The sequence below is a fragment of the Rhineura floridana genome, chromosome 8, assembly GCF_030035675.1.
Source record: "Rhineura floridana isolate rRhiFlo1 chromosome 8, rRhiFlo1.hap2, whole genome shotgun sequence".
NCBI lineage: Eukaryota > Metazoa > Chordata > Lepidosauria > Squamata > Rhineuridae > Rhineura > Rhineura floridana.
The window spans coordinates 14,690,653-14,707,561 of NC_084487.1; the positions used below are offsets into that span (position 1 = coordinate 14,690,653).

At 40.9% G+C, this 16,909-nt stretch overlaps 1 protein-coding gene across 7 annotated transcripts in view; it reads right to left on the reverse strand.

Moving 5' to 3' along the window:
- The window catches only part of USP6NL (USP6 N-terminal like), a 189,677-nt gene that overhangs the window by 147,062 nt on the left and 25,706 nt on the right, over positions 1-16,909 (reverse strand). For 2 of the 7 annotated variants that reach the window (XM_061638337.1, XM_061638344.1), the window contains exon 1: positions 15,180-15,210. The exons of the other annotated variants lie outside the window; for them this stretch is intronic. In XM_061638337.1, coding sequence (XP_061494321.1) covers positions 15,180-15,204 — 25 coding nt within the window. In that variant the 5' untranslated portion in view covers positions 15,205-15,210. Of the gene's footprint in view, positions 1-15,179; positions 15,211-16,909 lie in introns of those variants that run through there. 7 annotated transcript variants of the gene reach the window in all.

Consider the following 16,909-nt stretch of genomic DNA (forward strand, 5'->3'; position numbering starts at 1 on the left):
TCCCTTTTTGTTGTCGTCTTCTATTTCTATACAATAACTATTGTAATAGTTCTTTGTCCCTATGTACTAGTCACTGTATTGTTGCATTTAGGGTTCTGGCCGTGTTTCTATCTCCTCTTGCTTTTGCTTTCCTTCTCTCTTTGACCATTTTAAGAGTTTCTTCAGTCATCCATTGAGGTCTTTTTCTCTTTGTAACTAGAGGTATTGTCTTTTTGCATTCTTCCCTGATCATGTCTCTGACTTCAGTCCCTAGTTCTTCTGGTTCTCTGTCAACGAAGTTTAAAGCCTGAAACCTGTTTCTTATTTGATCTTTATACGCTTCTGGGATGTGATTGAAATTGTATTTCAGCATTATGATTGCTTTGTTGTTCTTCTTTAGCTTTACTCTGATTTTTGATACGACCAGTTCATGATCTGTACTGCAGTCTGCTCCTAGTCTTGTTTTCGCAGAAAGTATGGAACTTCTCCATCTTCTGCTACCGATTAAATAATCAATTTGATTCCTTTATTGACCATTTGGTGATGTCCACGTGTACAATCGTCTTTTTGGTTATTCAAAAAATGTGTTCACAAGAAACAAATTATTGGCTTCACAGAATTCAATAAGTCTCCTACTTCATTTCTGGCTCCTAAGCCCCATTTCCCCACAATTCCTAGTTCTTCTCTGTTCCCTACTTTTGCATTCCAGTCCCCCATGAGTATCAGAACATCTTGTTTTGGTGTGTGATCAATTTCTTCCTGTACTTCTGCATAAAATCTTTCCAATTCCTCTTCTTCTGTGTTTGCCGTTGGAGTGTACACTTGGATGATGGTTATGTTAACAGGTTTCCCATTTAATCTCATTGAGATCACTCGCTCAGACCCTGCATTGTAGCTCCTAATTGCTTTTGCTACATCACTTCTCACTATTAAAGCAACCCCATTTCTTCTTAATTTCTCATTTCCTGCATAAAATATTTTGTAGTCCCATTCCCATCCATTTTCATTCACTCATGCCAAGTATTGTAATGCTGATATGTTCCATTTCTTGCTTGACAATTTCTAATTTTGCCTGGTTCATGCTTCTCACATTTCATGTTCCTATTGTGCGCGTTGTACAACTCCGGACTCTCCTTTTGCATCTGTGCGCATCAGCCTCTGGGCTTCCTTTCGGCTTTGACCCAGCTGCGTCATTAGTCACAGTGCTACTCGTACTTGTTCTTTGTTCTTCCCCAGTAGCTCAGTGAGTGCCTTCTGACCTGAGGGTCTCATCTTCCAGCACTATCTCGTGTTGCATTTTGGATACTCTGTTCATAGGGTTTTCATGGTAAGAGATATTCAGAGGTGGTTCACCACTGCCTTCCTCTGAGTTTGGATGCATCTTAGTCTGGTGTCTCAGCTTTGACCATTCCGCCATGGGTGCCCCTGCTAGAGTCTGGACTCTTGGTCTAGAGACTCCTGAAGGCATTGCTCTCAGCTTCTTCAACACTCTCAAACCCCCTCAACACGTTAAGGTGTGCATCCTAGAGGGATATAACTATATAACTGAGGGGGAAGCAGAAGAAAGAGTGGGGAAAACAGGCTTCCCCAGATTTGCACAGAGGTATTTGTAGGGAAGAAGTATGAAGTGGAGAACGGGATTCTCCCCTGTGAGTGCTTCCTCATCCCATTTGCAGTAGTTTCTCTCTCTGCCAGCCTCCAAAATCAGAAGTAAACAGAACGGAGTGAAAGTGTCCAGGGGGGGAGGGGGGGTTAGTTCCATGAGAGAACTGGCATGCATCAAAAGAGTTAAGCAACACACATTCCTGCACATGATTCTCCCCTATGAGTGTTAGCTCAGCAAATGTGAGTTTGGAAACCCAGTGCACCACAAGTAGAACTCTGATCCCTCAATAGGACTGCCCCTTCCTCTCCCCCACCCTCTTGCCCCCAAGATCTGCTCAAGAGGATCCTCAAATCCTCCAGAGCTGACTTTGAGGGCACACAGGGGACCGCAGGGGAGAGAGGAAAATTCCATTCTGTGAGTGAAAGTCTCTTGTGCTAGCAGAACAGGAACGCTGGATACTGCCTAGTTATTTTACACACACAAAAATCGCCTTAACACTGAATTCATGAGATTAACTTTAATTAAATATGACTAAAATCCCTCCCTTAATTTACTGGAGGGGGAGGATGTCTAAAAGCAAAGACTGCACAACTCATGTACATAGATATGCCAACTTCTTTATGCATCTGTATTATGGAAAAGATAGTTTTTCCTTCTACTACCAGCAGACACTTTGGCTTTCAGGCTAAAAACACAAACAGCTTCTAACTCATGCGCTGCCAATCTGCAGAATGGGGCCTAGGAAGCTGTCTTATAGTACATCCCCTCCCCACCTGTGTGCTTCCATGTGACATTTTCCCTTCCTTTTTCAGCACTGACCACAGAACTAGACTATTGCTGTTTTCCTAGAACTGGGCTATTGCTGCATTGAGGAAAACGCTAACCCCAATTAAAGATTTAAACCAGGGTTTAAACCAGCTCGGAGTAAAATGCCCACAAGACCATTGCACCGGATTATCAGCAACTGAGCCTGCAGATTCCCCCATTGGAAGAACAGAGGTAGAGTGGCCATTATCCCTCTAAGCTGGGCATCATGTTTAATATCTGAGGATTGTGTACACTAAATTTGGCCTCTTGAGTTCTGTGTGTTCCTCAAAATCTGCAGGTCTAGCCAGCTCAGTTCCTTGGGGTTTCATGTCAGCAAATGTGAGTGACAGGCTATGCTACCCGCCTGTCAGATAGCGGAATACAATTGATTACAGCTAGAACAATCTAATTTTTCTACCTAGGATGGAGAAATTAGAGTAACAGAAAGTAACTGAACGTAAGACGGCTTCCAAAACTGATCCCATGAGGACAGAAAACCTGCAAGCTCCATCAATGCATTTCTAAAATCTTAACAGCAAGTTTGCAGTCTCACAAATTCAATAGATGCAGAATACTTGCTGGCAAGCTCCCTCATTGTGCTAATGTGTGTCAAGAAGATGAAACAAAGAGGTCAATAAAGCAGATGAAGCATAATTGGATTTGGTTATTTCATCCTTGCCAAGGGAAACCCATCACAGGGTTGCTCTACCTTACAAAGAGTATGGAATGTTTCCAGTTATCCAACCATTGGAAGATTAATATCAAGGTACTCTATTCACAAATACCCGTAAGATGTACATGACCTAAGCTATAGGATGCTTACAAATTAACATCACACATTGCCAAGTTGTGGAAGAGACATTTTATTCAGGCAAGTTTAATGGCTTTTTGTCTAGCGATTAATGCTTTAAAAGCAATTAGAGATATCATTGCATGATACTACTTTGCACATTTCTAGACTATCATAGATATGCCCTTAAAGTGTTTGGGAAGGGTTACGGCTGTAATATTTAATCAGATTCATTGGAAGGTTGAATTGGTGGAACACACAACAAATTTTAAAGCTATTTTGGTTCTCCTGTGTTATTTGAAAGGGGGAGTGAAAAGATATTAAAGATGACCTTTCCTTTTAATAATGAGGTAGGGCTTGTTTTATTGGATTGCAAGTTCTCACATCCTTCTCTCTCAAAAATGCATCTATCTTAAAGTTCTGACAACATAAAATGTTATTTGATTTAGCTAAAAATCATTTAATCAGTAAGTAGCTCTGAAAATGTTAGGTCCAGCAAAGATAAAGCAGGGATGAGAGCAGGAAAGCAAGATAGGAAAGGGTTTAATAAATGGTAGAACTATTTGGCAACTTTTTTCATTCCAATATATTTTTTTCCACCACAGTTCAGAGCCAAACCTATATTGCAACTCGACCCAATATGCCAGAATTAAGCCAGTGTTTACTCCCTTAATTTCATTACAGCACTAAATTGGGGTTACTTTCTTTATGCTTCCAATTCCCATTACACTGATTCAGACAAGAAAAAGCACTCTTCCCAACACAAGCCTTTGTTTTCCCTGTTCTAGGAGATGCCATGAGAAGAGGGGCTATTAGGGCATTTAATAGCATTCCTGGAATTTTATTTGTTCCTACTTCTGCAGCACAGGCTGTCAATCTACATATCTGAGGACTCTACTCCAATGGCTTGAGGATACAAACAAAATTGGTGTGATTGGCCACCTCCGCCCAAGACACAACGTAGTCCCTATAGGCACTGGGCCGTAAACAGCGACGCACATGATGTGTATGGTCAGGCGACTGCCTAGGAAAAACATCCAGGCCTGACCGGCAAGCCTTTCTGGTTAGGGCAGGGAGAATCAGTTGACTATCTGGAGGAGATGGCAATATACTCCTCTTTTTCCACTTTGCAACTTCAAGCAACTCAGGATAAGGAGTGCAAATACCCAAGCCAAAAGGTTCCTATATTCAAGCCTGGCTTTAAAAAAAAAAAAAGGACAAGCCAAAAACACTAAATAGTTTGTAAATATGCACATCGATCAACACAGAGTTTAGAGAAGACATGATGAAGCTTGGAGAGAGAAACTAACACTGGCTTGCCTAGCTCTGTTATACTGCGACTACTGGCAAAACAGAATATAATTAAAACTAATCTCATTTTCAAGTGTATTCACTGTAACATTTCCCCACCCCACACCCTAAGAGTAACAACTGGAGTACAGGAGAACACTACTTCTATTCTATCTACATTCCACTTTTTATTTTTGAACCCATTTGAAAATTTCCAAGGCAGCTAACAACACACAAGAACCAATGAAAGACAGAGAGACATACTTTAATAAAAGCTGAAAGCAGGTCTAAAAATACAGGACCTATTAAAACCTATAAAAATGAGACCATCTTAGCTGGTGCCAAGAAGTCATTACTTTGGGCAACAGGTAAACAAAGGGAAGAAAGTTTCATATCTGAGGGGACACTGCCATGAAGGCTCTGTCTCATCTGAGAAGGCAGGGGCACCCACAGCCAGACTCCAATGACAAGCTTAACATTCAAGAAGATTCATATAGAAGCAGGTAGTCCTTCACTAAGTCTAGCCCTAGACTTAGGGTTTTTAAAGGCTCAAGACTTTTTTAGATCTCCCTTATTCACTGATTGAGCCATCTGCTGTGTTTTGCTATTTTCTGTTGTTACTAATTCTGCTGGGTTTGTCTTGTTGGACACCCTGGTGGATACCCATTTAGATGTTTGTGTGTTTTTTTAAAGCCTTTTTTTATTCAGAAATGAATCTGTCAACTAGTGGAGTTCTTTACAGCATTGGTGAAGTGTGCTCAGGTCTAAATGCCTCAGCAGCCTTACTGCTGTATCCTGGAACACCCAAGTTTCTCAACAGTAATAAGAAGTGACCCCCATGAAGAGCATATTATCTATTCTGTATCTTCCTTCCTTTCTCAGTCCTCTCTAACATTTCAGGCCCCACATGCAAGGATATGAACAAACACAAAGTTATGAACACATGGGAATTTACACCAAAATACTTTGCGGCAGCCTGCAGACCATTTGGCAAAGTAACCCTCAATGCAGCAAAGTTCATCACCTTTTTGTTACACTACTACAGACAAAATCTGCTACCATGTAAATATCAGCTGCAGCTGCTTATAACTTCTTCAGCACTTGTTGCTGTATTGTAGTGTATTGAAATCTTCATCCCACTCGCCCAACCACTATCTAAGTGAAGTGGATTGATATCTCCAATTTACATACAGTGTACAAATCCTGAGTTAGTAACTAGACTGGCACTATCCAATGACTTAAAGAGCCCAAAGAGATTTAAAAACATGATACCTTGGCAACAGTACACAACTCTATCCCGTGTACTATGTTTGATCTAACCTTCAGTGTTCAGACTTGATATCCTAAAACAAGTGTGCTACCTTAATAGATGATAGAGTATCAACAAGCATATAAGCATGCAAAGAAGAAGCCAGACCAGAGCTTGGAAAAGTTACTCTTTTGAACTACAACTCCCATCAGCCCCAGCCAGCGCCATGCTGACTGGGGCTGATGGGAGTTGTAGTTCAAAAAAGTAACTTTTCCAAGCTCTGAGCCAGACCATTGCTATAGTACATCTAGTGTAACACTGTCTAAGCTGACCAGAAGCGGCTCTCCAAGACATTTCTTTAAGTTCAGATGCTGAACTTAACATGTACTCCAACACTCAGCTATGACCCTGCCCCCCTCATTTATGAGCCAAGGAAATGAATCACATGCAGTTAAGATGTTTTAAGATTTAATTTGAGTGTCTCATAAGAAACCAGGAGGCATGTTTACGCAGTCTTCAACCAACCAAACAAACAAAAAAAGGGCAGTAAATTACCTGGCTAGGGCACCCCAGATAAATTTACTATCTTTAAAAAAAACCCAGACTGCTTAGCAACATAGCAATTTATATATTCTATAAAAGAACTGGTATTCACGGAGGGGGGGGGAACTGTTCACTGCCAGCCATGGTTATCACTTAAAATAAGAACAGATTAAGAGACAGCTCCCCCAATAAATTAAGACATCCACTTTAATTCTCAAATGACCAAGTTGTTTAAATAGCTATCTAAATATCATAATCAAATATTGCTGTACTCACACAATACATCAATCTATTCTATCAGCAAAGCCCTGTCAGGAGACAGAGGTAGAACATCATTTAATTTTGTTACTCTGGAAGAATATTTGCTATGTTAAAAGCAAACGAACAAGCTTAGTGGCCAGGGATATTTATATATAGCCCAGCATCCAGTTTCCCACAGCAGCCAACCACATGCCTACTGGAAGCACACCAGCAGGACAGAAGGGCAATAGGCATCTCCAACTGTTTCACAGCAAGGCCCCATCTGCACTATACATGTAAAGCAGTATCATGCCACTTTAAGTAGTTATGGATGGTAAAAAGACCCCTGTTCCCCTCATAAGCTATAATTCCCAGAGTTCCCTGGGCAGAGGGATTGTTAAACCACTTTGAGATTGTAGCTCTGCAAAGGGAATAGGATCTCTTAACAACTCTTAGCACCCTTAAACTACAGCTCCCATGATTCTTTGAGGGAAGACATAATTGCTAAAAGTGGTATGATAAGGAAAAGCCTATTTCACTGTTCCACAACTAGGGCATCAACATAAATAGAATTTTTTTTAGTTATTTAAAATACTTATATGCAGGCTGTTCACCAAAAGAATGGTCTCCAAGGTAGCTCATAAAGAGACTTTTTAAAAAAATGCAAACTATCATAAAAACATGCTAGCAGATAAGCTATACTGACAAACTGCAACAACAACAAAAAGGTAAATACATGCAGCAGGGAACAAAATAACCCTGCTCTCTCAAAGGCTCAACAGAAAAAAGAATAGTCTTAAATGTACTACCTGAACCTTAAGAGTCCAGGTGAGTCTTCCTAGGGACTCTGGGTGCTCCTAAACAGGGAAGATCCGCCAACACATCTCAGATCAAGACGGTACACAGAGAAGGCCTCTGAAAAGGATCTCGGCAACCAGGCAGGTTCCTATAGGAAGAGATGGTTTGATATGTCCGAGCTCCCTTGAGCTCACAGAAAATAAACTGTGTGGAGGCCCCCTTCTTGCAAGAATGTGATGTTGTGCTTGGGAACATCTTTCTTCAAGGTATCTAAGGGAAGACTTGAAAAGCATCCTTTGGCACAGTGGGGTGGGAAGAGTAGGCCTTCCTATTTTAGAAGGAGAGGTCTAGATGAGGATTAAACTTAATCCTCTTGTACATGAATCTGACTCAGATTCAGGTCCATCATGCTAAGTGATGGTGGTTTGTTTGATTGTGTGCATATTGAAAAAACTCTTTGTACAATACAAATACAACAAACCCATGATGTATAAAGTACAGATCAAGATGGGGGAGGGAGAAACCAAAGCCAAGTTTTAAAAAAAAATACCAGAGACTATAAATAAAGCCCTCAAGACAACCTTCATATATTTTCTTCCGTACTTTATTAAATTTGCCTCTTAATCAAATATACTGGGATTCTTACCACCACACCATTTAGCAACTTATGCTAACAAAATTAATTCATTCTGCACAATATAATTTTTTGACATACTCCATCCCCCCCACGGTCACATTCAATTACAGCTCCAACAGAAATATGGAATTAAATAGTTTTTACAAGCTGGGCTATCAGCATTTTTTATTCAATTTCGGTAGTGGTCCTTTAAAATTATCTAGCTACACATAGGATTTGATACAGATAAAAGTTAAGAGACTTTTATCAGTGCAGTCTATAGGTATCTACTCAAAAGTAAGTCCCATTGAGTTCCAGGTCAGCGGATACAGGACTGCAGCCGAAGCCGAATTTATTTCAATGGAGGGGACCCCATTCATTTCATTTGACAAGTGTTAAGCACATGCTTACTCTCCCATTAAAATAACAGTGACTTAAAAGTGCTAAACTCTGATTGTCTCATAGTCTGCCTTCATAAACATAGCATATACAACTCATATAAACCTTTAAACCTATTCAATGACTGCCTGATTTCTGGCTAAGTGGGGTAAGAGTTTTGAAAAGATGAAAAGTGGAGTTGACTGAAATATTATTTCCTCCCACACAAAAAGAGATTCATTCTTTATTTTGATTTAGTATGGGGATGAGAAGAGAGATAATCTCTACAACTAATATTTGTATTTTAAACATTTGCAGCCCACTTTTCAAGAACATCCACACATTGTAGGTTACAACATACTTCAAATACAAAATAAATAAGCAAACTATAAAAATATTTAATACATGCATTAAAGTAACAAAAAGACAGCAACAGCAGATTAAAACCCCAATTAAAAATTTAGTAGAATCAAATGCAGACTGGAATAAGAAAGTCTTTAAAATCTTCATAAAGGCCAGGAAAGAGTCCAAACACATTTTCCATGGGAGGGCATTCCAAAGATGTGCAGCCACCCCATGAAACAGTGCAGTCCCTCGTATTCACGAATTCCATAGCTCTCAATGGTGAATCTGAGAACAGGGCCTCAGATGCCCATCTTAAACAGCAGGAATGCTCAAACACGTGAAGACAGTCTATCCAATAACCTTTAAAGCCCTATATAGTTTAGGACTAGGTTAACACCAGCACCCTAGACTGAGCCCAGAAATGAATAGGCAGTCAACATAACTGGTACAGAATATGAACCAGATGCCTATATCTTATAAACACATATGCCCATTATCTTATAAGCACGCTAGTTGCTACATTCTGCACCAACTGTAGTTTTTGGACCATCTTCAAGGGCAGCTCATTGCAAAGTGTGTTAGAATACTAAAACCCAGACATATACTGGGCATAACCACAGCGTGCATCACTGAGGCAAGGTCAGCTTTCTCTAGAACTAGATAAGGCTGCAGCTGGTGAGCGCTCCTGGACCACCAACTCCACCTGAATCTCCATGGTAAGCACCAAGTCCAGAAGAACTTCCAAACTGCATACCTAGCCTTTTAGAGGGAGTGCAACTTCAGAGTTAGTTCTTACTTTTGCAATAATACATGCCCAAGTTCCATTATTATAGATGGGCAATACACATACTGAGATATAGATATAGATAGATATAGATACACATACACACACTATCTAACAAAACCACAGATACGTTCAAGGAAGATATAATCATACCATCACCTATCCAAAAAGCTAGACATTGACATTTAGCATCTTCAAGTGAGCTCATTTAGTTAAACAGTTGTGTCTCCAGATTCAGGCATAGTTGCTTAGAAGTTACGTTCTAACTAAACCAACTGGACTTCCTTCATGTAAAGTGTGTACAGGATTAGGGCATAAGAGTTTGAAGAAGGGGACAGACTATCTCCAAGACCCACTAAACCCACACATATTACATGTGTGCTTCATATGCTCAAGCAAAATAGTGCTAAAATCCAAATTTTAAAAACAAAAGAGTAATTCACTAAACCCTCAGGTGCAGACAGAGCCATTACAGGTATCCTGCAAAGGCATTTTTAAAGCAGACCAATGCATAAAAAAAGCACGTGGAATTGCATCAAAATAACTGAAATGCAAAGGGATCAAAGGAGTACTTTTAATTAACATTTCTTTAGAAGATCTAATCTAAAAAGTTAAACATGCTACATATAACCCTCTTTAAAACCAAAGCCCAGTAGGCTTGCAAATCTCCTATTTCCAAGCAGCATTAACATCTAGTCTGTCGCTTATACTAGTTATCTGCATGGTTTTCTAACATACTAGTTCTATTTTAACAATCTGAATTACATACACAGAAAATTCTTTGAGTGGGGGACAAGAGAAGAGCGAAAACAGAATAGCATCTTTGTAATGACGTATCCATATACACATAAATTGCATCTTCATTTATAAAAAACAATCAGAATTCTCTTCAGGTCTGCCAATGCTGATCATATCTGATTTAACATCACTTGAAGCAGCTGAATGTCACTGTACAACATGCAGCCTTGAAATAAAGATGGAATAGGCTTTCGGCAGTCACTCAAGTGCCAATCTGCAGGACTACGCTTGTGCAGGAACAAATTACTTAGATAGTTAAGGATGAATATTTCAGGGCTGCTCCTACCTTTCTTTGCAGAGTCTGTTCTACGTCGTGCTGGTGACACCAGCTCTTTCACAATCTGCAAGACTTGAATCATTGCTAGTTAGCAAGATCAAAGCCACCAGCTGCTCCTCTGGAATGCCAACAGGTTTCATCCCTACAGATCATTACACGTCTGCCTTCAAATAAGCTGGAGAAAGAGCGACGCAGCAGCAACTCCGTTACCTTTCCAAGGATACGCTTTGGGCGCCTGACAACAGTACAGCGAGAGGTGATGGATTTGAAGTGAATTCAGTGCATGGATGCAAAAGCAGCACTAGCCGGGCAACTCACATAATTATCTCCATAAAGCATTTTAAAATGCGAGACAGAAGTTAGCATGCCCTCTTTTCAATTAGACTTAAGGACTAAAGATGCCGGCATGTTTGCATCTGCTCTTTTCAATGACACAGTGCAAAAATATTTAAAAGATTTCAGTAATGAGAGGGGCATCAAGTCTACCAATGAAACTTAAAAAAAGAAAACCTCCAGCTTGCTGAACATTAAGCCCTTAGCAGTAAAATCAAGAATGTTCTCAAGCATCCCGGTAAGAGTTCTTCAGTACCCATTTTTGCCCTTTCATGCACACCTGCCTTTGACATTCCTACACACAAGCAGAATTCTTACACATCACAGTGGAAATCCTATGAGTATTTCAACCACTGCTTCATCTTACCACCAGGGGTACAGAACACACATTCAGTCTGAAGCTTTCCTATTGCTTCTATCAGGTAATTTTAATAACTGAATGCCACCAATTAAATGTTCCAGGACATTATACAAAATGTACATTCATCATCAGTAATGCTTGTTTATCGATGTAACACGTAAAACTGAAAAAAGGAATGGTGATTCTAAAAAGCTACAAAAAAGAGCCAGTTAAGCTGCTTCTTAAAATAAACACGTTTTGAGAGCTACCTACTTACAAAAGCCTGTGTAGCTTTAAACTTCTGAGAGGACAGCCACAGAGTCAATCTTACTCAACTGAGAGAGAGAGATGAGAGAGAGAGAGAGAGAGAGAGAGAGAGACAGAGAGAGAGATGAGAGAGAGAGATGAGAGAGAGAGAGACAGAGAGAGAGAGACAGAGAGAGAGAGACAGAGAGAGAGAGATCCAATTAGAAAGCTGGATTTGGAGTGGAGCCACATGAAGCAGTAGTACAGCAGCGATATTTGGCCAAAATTTTGTTGGTGCCAAGACATGTGCTGAGCCTCTGAAATACAGCACAAGAGCAGGAAGAAGAACCTGTTTCGTTTTACGTATCTAAGCTTGGAGCTGGGCAGGGGGATTCTGCCCACTGCCAAAACGACCCAGTAACAGCTCAGAGCTGGACAGCGGCAGAGGCCTGCTTTGACTCCACACTGCTCAGGCACTGGTAGCACCCATTAGACAGAGGCAAAATGGAAAAATGGAAATGGACTGCCTTCAAGTCGATCCCGACTTATGGCGACCCTATGAAGAGGGTTTTCATGGTAAGCGGTATTCAGAGGGGGTTTACCATTGCCTTCCTCTGAGGCTGAGAGGCAGTGACTGGCCCAAGGTCACCCAGTGAGATTCATGGCTGTGTGGGGAATCGAACCCTGGTCTTCCAGGTCGTAGTCCGAGGCAAACCCACTTGCATTCCCCCTCCTGGTTTAGAGCAGAAGGCATCCTGCTTGCAACGAAGCATGGAGAAAAAAATTAGTGAAAGAACCAGCATGCAGCAAAAGCCATGCTACATTAGTATTCATAATACTGTAAACAAAGTGATAAATAATTTAAGCACACTCAGACCCAATCTTTTCTGAATCACACAAGAGGTTTATGGGATGCTGTTGATCTAGCTTGCTGAAAAAAGGCAGCATCACAGAGCAACGTACAGGGAAGTATTGGTTTTCCATGAACTGCCAATATTATCGTGCATTTTTAAAAAAAAGTTAAAGGAAGGGGGGAAAGGACCATTCAGTGAAGTAAATATTTCACTCATCAGCCAAATGGGGGGGGGGGGGCACAGCACTAGTCAAGCACTATGTTCCAACAGAAAAAGTCCCCCATCACTGGTTAATTTTCTTTGAAACATATACCAGATGGAAAGCAGGTAAGAACACTTGTTAAGGTACTAATAGACAAAACAGCTACATACAAGAGAAACTGAGCATGTTTCACCTTCCTATCAAGTTGAAGGAAAGAGGGAGTTCACAAATTAAAGGGTACTATAAATGTAATTTCACTTAGCTCCAGGCCAAAAAAAAAACCTCAGTGCTAATACGAGTTGAGAATCGTGAGGCACAATGCACAGAGAATGTGTGGAGATGCACAAATCCAATTCCTGGTTAACATACAAATATTTAATACACAAGGATTATCCCTGGCTGAATAGAGAGCTGTGGTGAAAAAATTTTGTTGGAACTAAATACAGGATTTGTAAATAAAGGCTTCAAACCCTATTTTTAAAGCACAGCTTCAGACTTAAATGAGGTTAACAGAAGTCCAGCTCAGGTCCTACATCAAACCATTGTTTGGTTCTGCGTGAATGAGCTTCAGGCTTTGCACAAGCCACAGCATGCCTGGAAACCAGAAACTGAAACCATGGTGAAACAGATTTCCATGTAATGGCAAACTATGGTTTGAAAAAGCAGGGAGGAAGGGAATTACAGTATGCACAGAGAGAAGAAAATGAGAGTTCAAGAACAAGGCTCATTCAAATGGCACCAAACCAGGTGTTTTGCACTTCATCTCATTTGAGCTAAAGGCTTCACTACCAAGTAACAACTTCTACTTGTTCCCATTCTAATTTTCACAATCTTGGTTGAAGTCATCAGTACAGTTTTAGGTTTTTTGCCATAACCATGAGAGCTAGAATCTTAGCCCTTTCTCCCCCCAAAAAATGAAAGAATATATCCTTAGAATTTCAGTGAAACCACCATATTCTGCATCTTGTAGTGCAACCACAATCATCACTTAATCACAACAGTTACCCACTCTCCTGAAAAATCCCCATATCCAGGGAGCCAAACTGAATTAAATCTCCCTTTCAGGTTTCTATACACTAGAACTGGGTGGAGCCTAGACCCGCTTATGGATCAGTAACTAGTTAAAAGAGCAGGAAGAGAGAGTAAGAATACACTGACAGTTCTCCAATGGAGGAATGTAAGAAGTGGGGACCCCCAAGAGTAAGTAGGTGCTTTTTATCTTGTTCATAGATGACCTGGAGTTAGGACTGTGTAGTGAGGTGACCAAGTTTGCTGATGACACCAGGGTTGTAAGAATAAAAAGGGGCTGACAGGAACTCCAAAAGGATCTCTCCAAAATGAGTGAATGGGATTTAATATGGCAAATGCAATTCAATGTAAGCTAGTGTAAAGTAATGCATATAGAGGCAGAACATCCTATTTTGTCATACATACCACTGGGGTCTGGACTACTGGTCACTGAGTAGAAACGAGACCTTGGGGCTGTAGCTGAATGAAGATATCAACCCAGTATGCAAAAGTTGTGAAAAAGGTGAATTCCATGTTAGGAATCATTAGCAAAGGGAAATAAAACTGCCAATATCCTAAATGCCATTATACAAATCTATGACATGGTCACACTTAGAAATACCATTCTGGTCACCACAGCTCAAAAATGATACTGTAGAACTTGAGAGGATTCAGAAAAGGGCAACCAAAATAATAAGGGGCTGAGCCACTCCCCTTTAAGGAAAAATTAAAACATCTCAGGCTTTTTAGTTCAGGGAAAAAAACATGTTTTGGGGGGACATTATAAGAGATACACAGAAGTATGCATGGGGAGGAGAACGATGACAGAAAGTTTCGCGCTCTCTCTCCTAATACTGGAACCCAACACCATCCAATGAAGCTGAATGTTGCAAGATCCACGACAGACAAGAAGTACTTCACACAGCACACAGTTAAACTATGGAGTTCATACCCATAAGATGGAGTGATGGCCACCAATTTGGATGGATTTAAAAGGATGTTAGTCTTACCCTCCATGAATTTGTTTATCAGTGTCTACTAGTCATGATTTCTGTGTTCTGCCTCCACAGTCAGAAGCAGTATGCCTCTGAACACAAGTTGTTGGGATACCCCACATTAACGTACGCAATGGGTCCAGAGCAAGTATATAAACCGAAAATGTATTTAAAGTGAAGCACTACCTTTTTTCACTTGCGCCGCCCCTGTCCCACCTCTCCTTCATGCAGCGCCTCAAAGCCCCACGCTAAAGCCTCTGCTGCGGTGCCACTGCGCCTCCCAGCTGATTCGCAGTCGCGCCTCCCAGCTGATTCGCAGTCACGCGATCACGTCTCTTTCCACCACCCCCACGCACCAAAAGAACAGGCCACAACCAAAGGTTAAGTGTCCGTTCTTGCGAAGCAAGAGTACGTAAACAGGGGAATTCCTGTATTGTGCTCATGTCCTGCTTGCAGGCTTCCCATAGGCTTCTGGTTGGCTGCTGTGCCAACAGGATGCTGGACTCAGATAGGCCTTTCATCTGATCTTTCTTGTGTTCTTATTTTAAGCTACATTAAGATATGAAGATTTTTAGTCTACTTCTCTACAAGGCAGAGCTATTTGCTACTGGTGGCAACAGCTACACTGTTTACATAATTCTTACGCCAGGTTTATATTGTTCTAAACCAGAGTTAGATGGCTACACTGAACAAGGACATACCTCTGATCAAGTTGAAAATGAACATCTCTCTTTAACCTAAACAGAAGAGAAAAAACCCTGAGATTAAAAGTAAATTAAAATAACTCTGTGAAACGACTTAAGATACCAATAAACTACCACCATAGCTTCAATTTTAAGCATTCTTATGTTTAGTACCCTGAAACATATTGAAGAGTGACCGCAGCTCTGATTACTCGGATGTCATCAAGATCAAAAATGTCTCCATTAAAGCAATTAGAATTAGCTGTTCTTTGAAAAACAGCTTTTGTGGACTTTTGCCAGAAGGCAACACATTCACAGCACAAAGTAAAGCCAAAAATCTGCTACACAAACCCACCATTCAATGGCCATTTCAAATGCTTATAGGATTGATTTTATACATTTAAGAATACTGCAAGAAATTTCATCTCCCCCTCCACTGGCAAAATATCTGGAGAAAAATTTTAATGACAGTTTCATGTCTGGGAATCATTGCTTGTTCTATTCCGAACAATACTAAGCCAAGATTTGTTCTTGGATTACCAATTGCGGCATGCCTGTGTGAAAACAAACTGTGGTCCCTGGTTCAGTCATAACACTAAACCAGGAATCACTGGCTAGAAGGGAAAAGCAAAGTAGAAGCCTTTTGCAAGTTCATGACAAAGCATTAACTTACAAACTGGACCACTGTCTAAGATTCTGAAACAAAATCAAAAGGTCTCATTATAATGCAGCTACCTTGAAGAAACCGGTTAGTCAGCCACAACTTCGTGCAAAAGAGTAAAAGCCAATGAATGATGTACTCTACAAAGAACAGACACTACAAGGAACATTAATACTTTACATATTCTCTATAACCTAGATGTGCTGGGACTGCAGCCTCTCTGAGACTGGTATCTGTTTACGAATACAGTGGTGCTTCCTCTTTTCCTCCTCCTGCAGGCCCCTCTGCATCTCCAGAATCCATTCCAGGGGTGACCCTTTGAGCAGATTGGGGGCAGGGGAAGGAGGACACAGGGAAGTCTGTTCAAACAACAGTGGAAGACATCACCTGTTTTCAATTTGGGAAAAGGACACCTTCACTGAGAATGGACCAAACTCTCCATCTCTAGCAAAACATCTAGATTAGTGTTTCCCAAACCTTTTTTTATTTTTTATTTTTGCTGGACTACAACTCCCATCAGCCCCAGCCAGCATGGCCAATGGTCAGGAATTATGGGAACTGTAGTCCAGCAACAAAAAAAATAAAAAAAGTTTGGGAAACACTGATCTAGATGATCTGCATCTAGGCAACAGCCGCTAGTCTTGCTCACACTAAGGAAGATATTCAGTTCTTTAAAAGGCCTCTTTACATGACTGTTTTCCTTCATGAGTGTCACTTGTGGGTAGGACATTGTGTATACACAAGACAAATGTGGTATTAGTAACAGAGTCACCTAATAAAATGAAGCATATAGGAAGGCCCAATTATGACAGCTAATTAAACATCGTGAACAAGAAAAGCTTGCTATGGGCCAGGGGTGGGCAAAATCCAGACTCTGGGCCAATCATGGCCCCCCAAGGGATCCAATTTGGTCCCTGAGGCCATTTCCCCCAAACCACACCAACCCGCTGACGTCACTAGTCAAGGCAGGCATTTAAAGGCACGCTCCCATCTGCCCATCAGCTGATGTGACAATCTGAGCATGCCTTCTTCAATCCCCTCCACCCTTCTCTAGAGGCCTGAATGAGAAGCACAGAAAGGGAGGTGT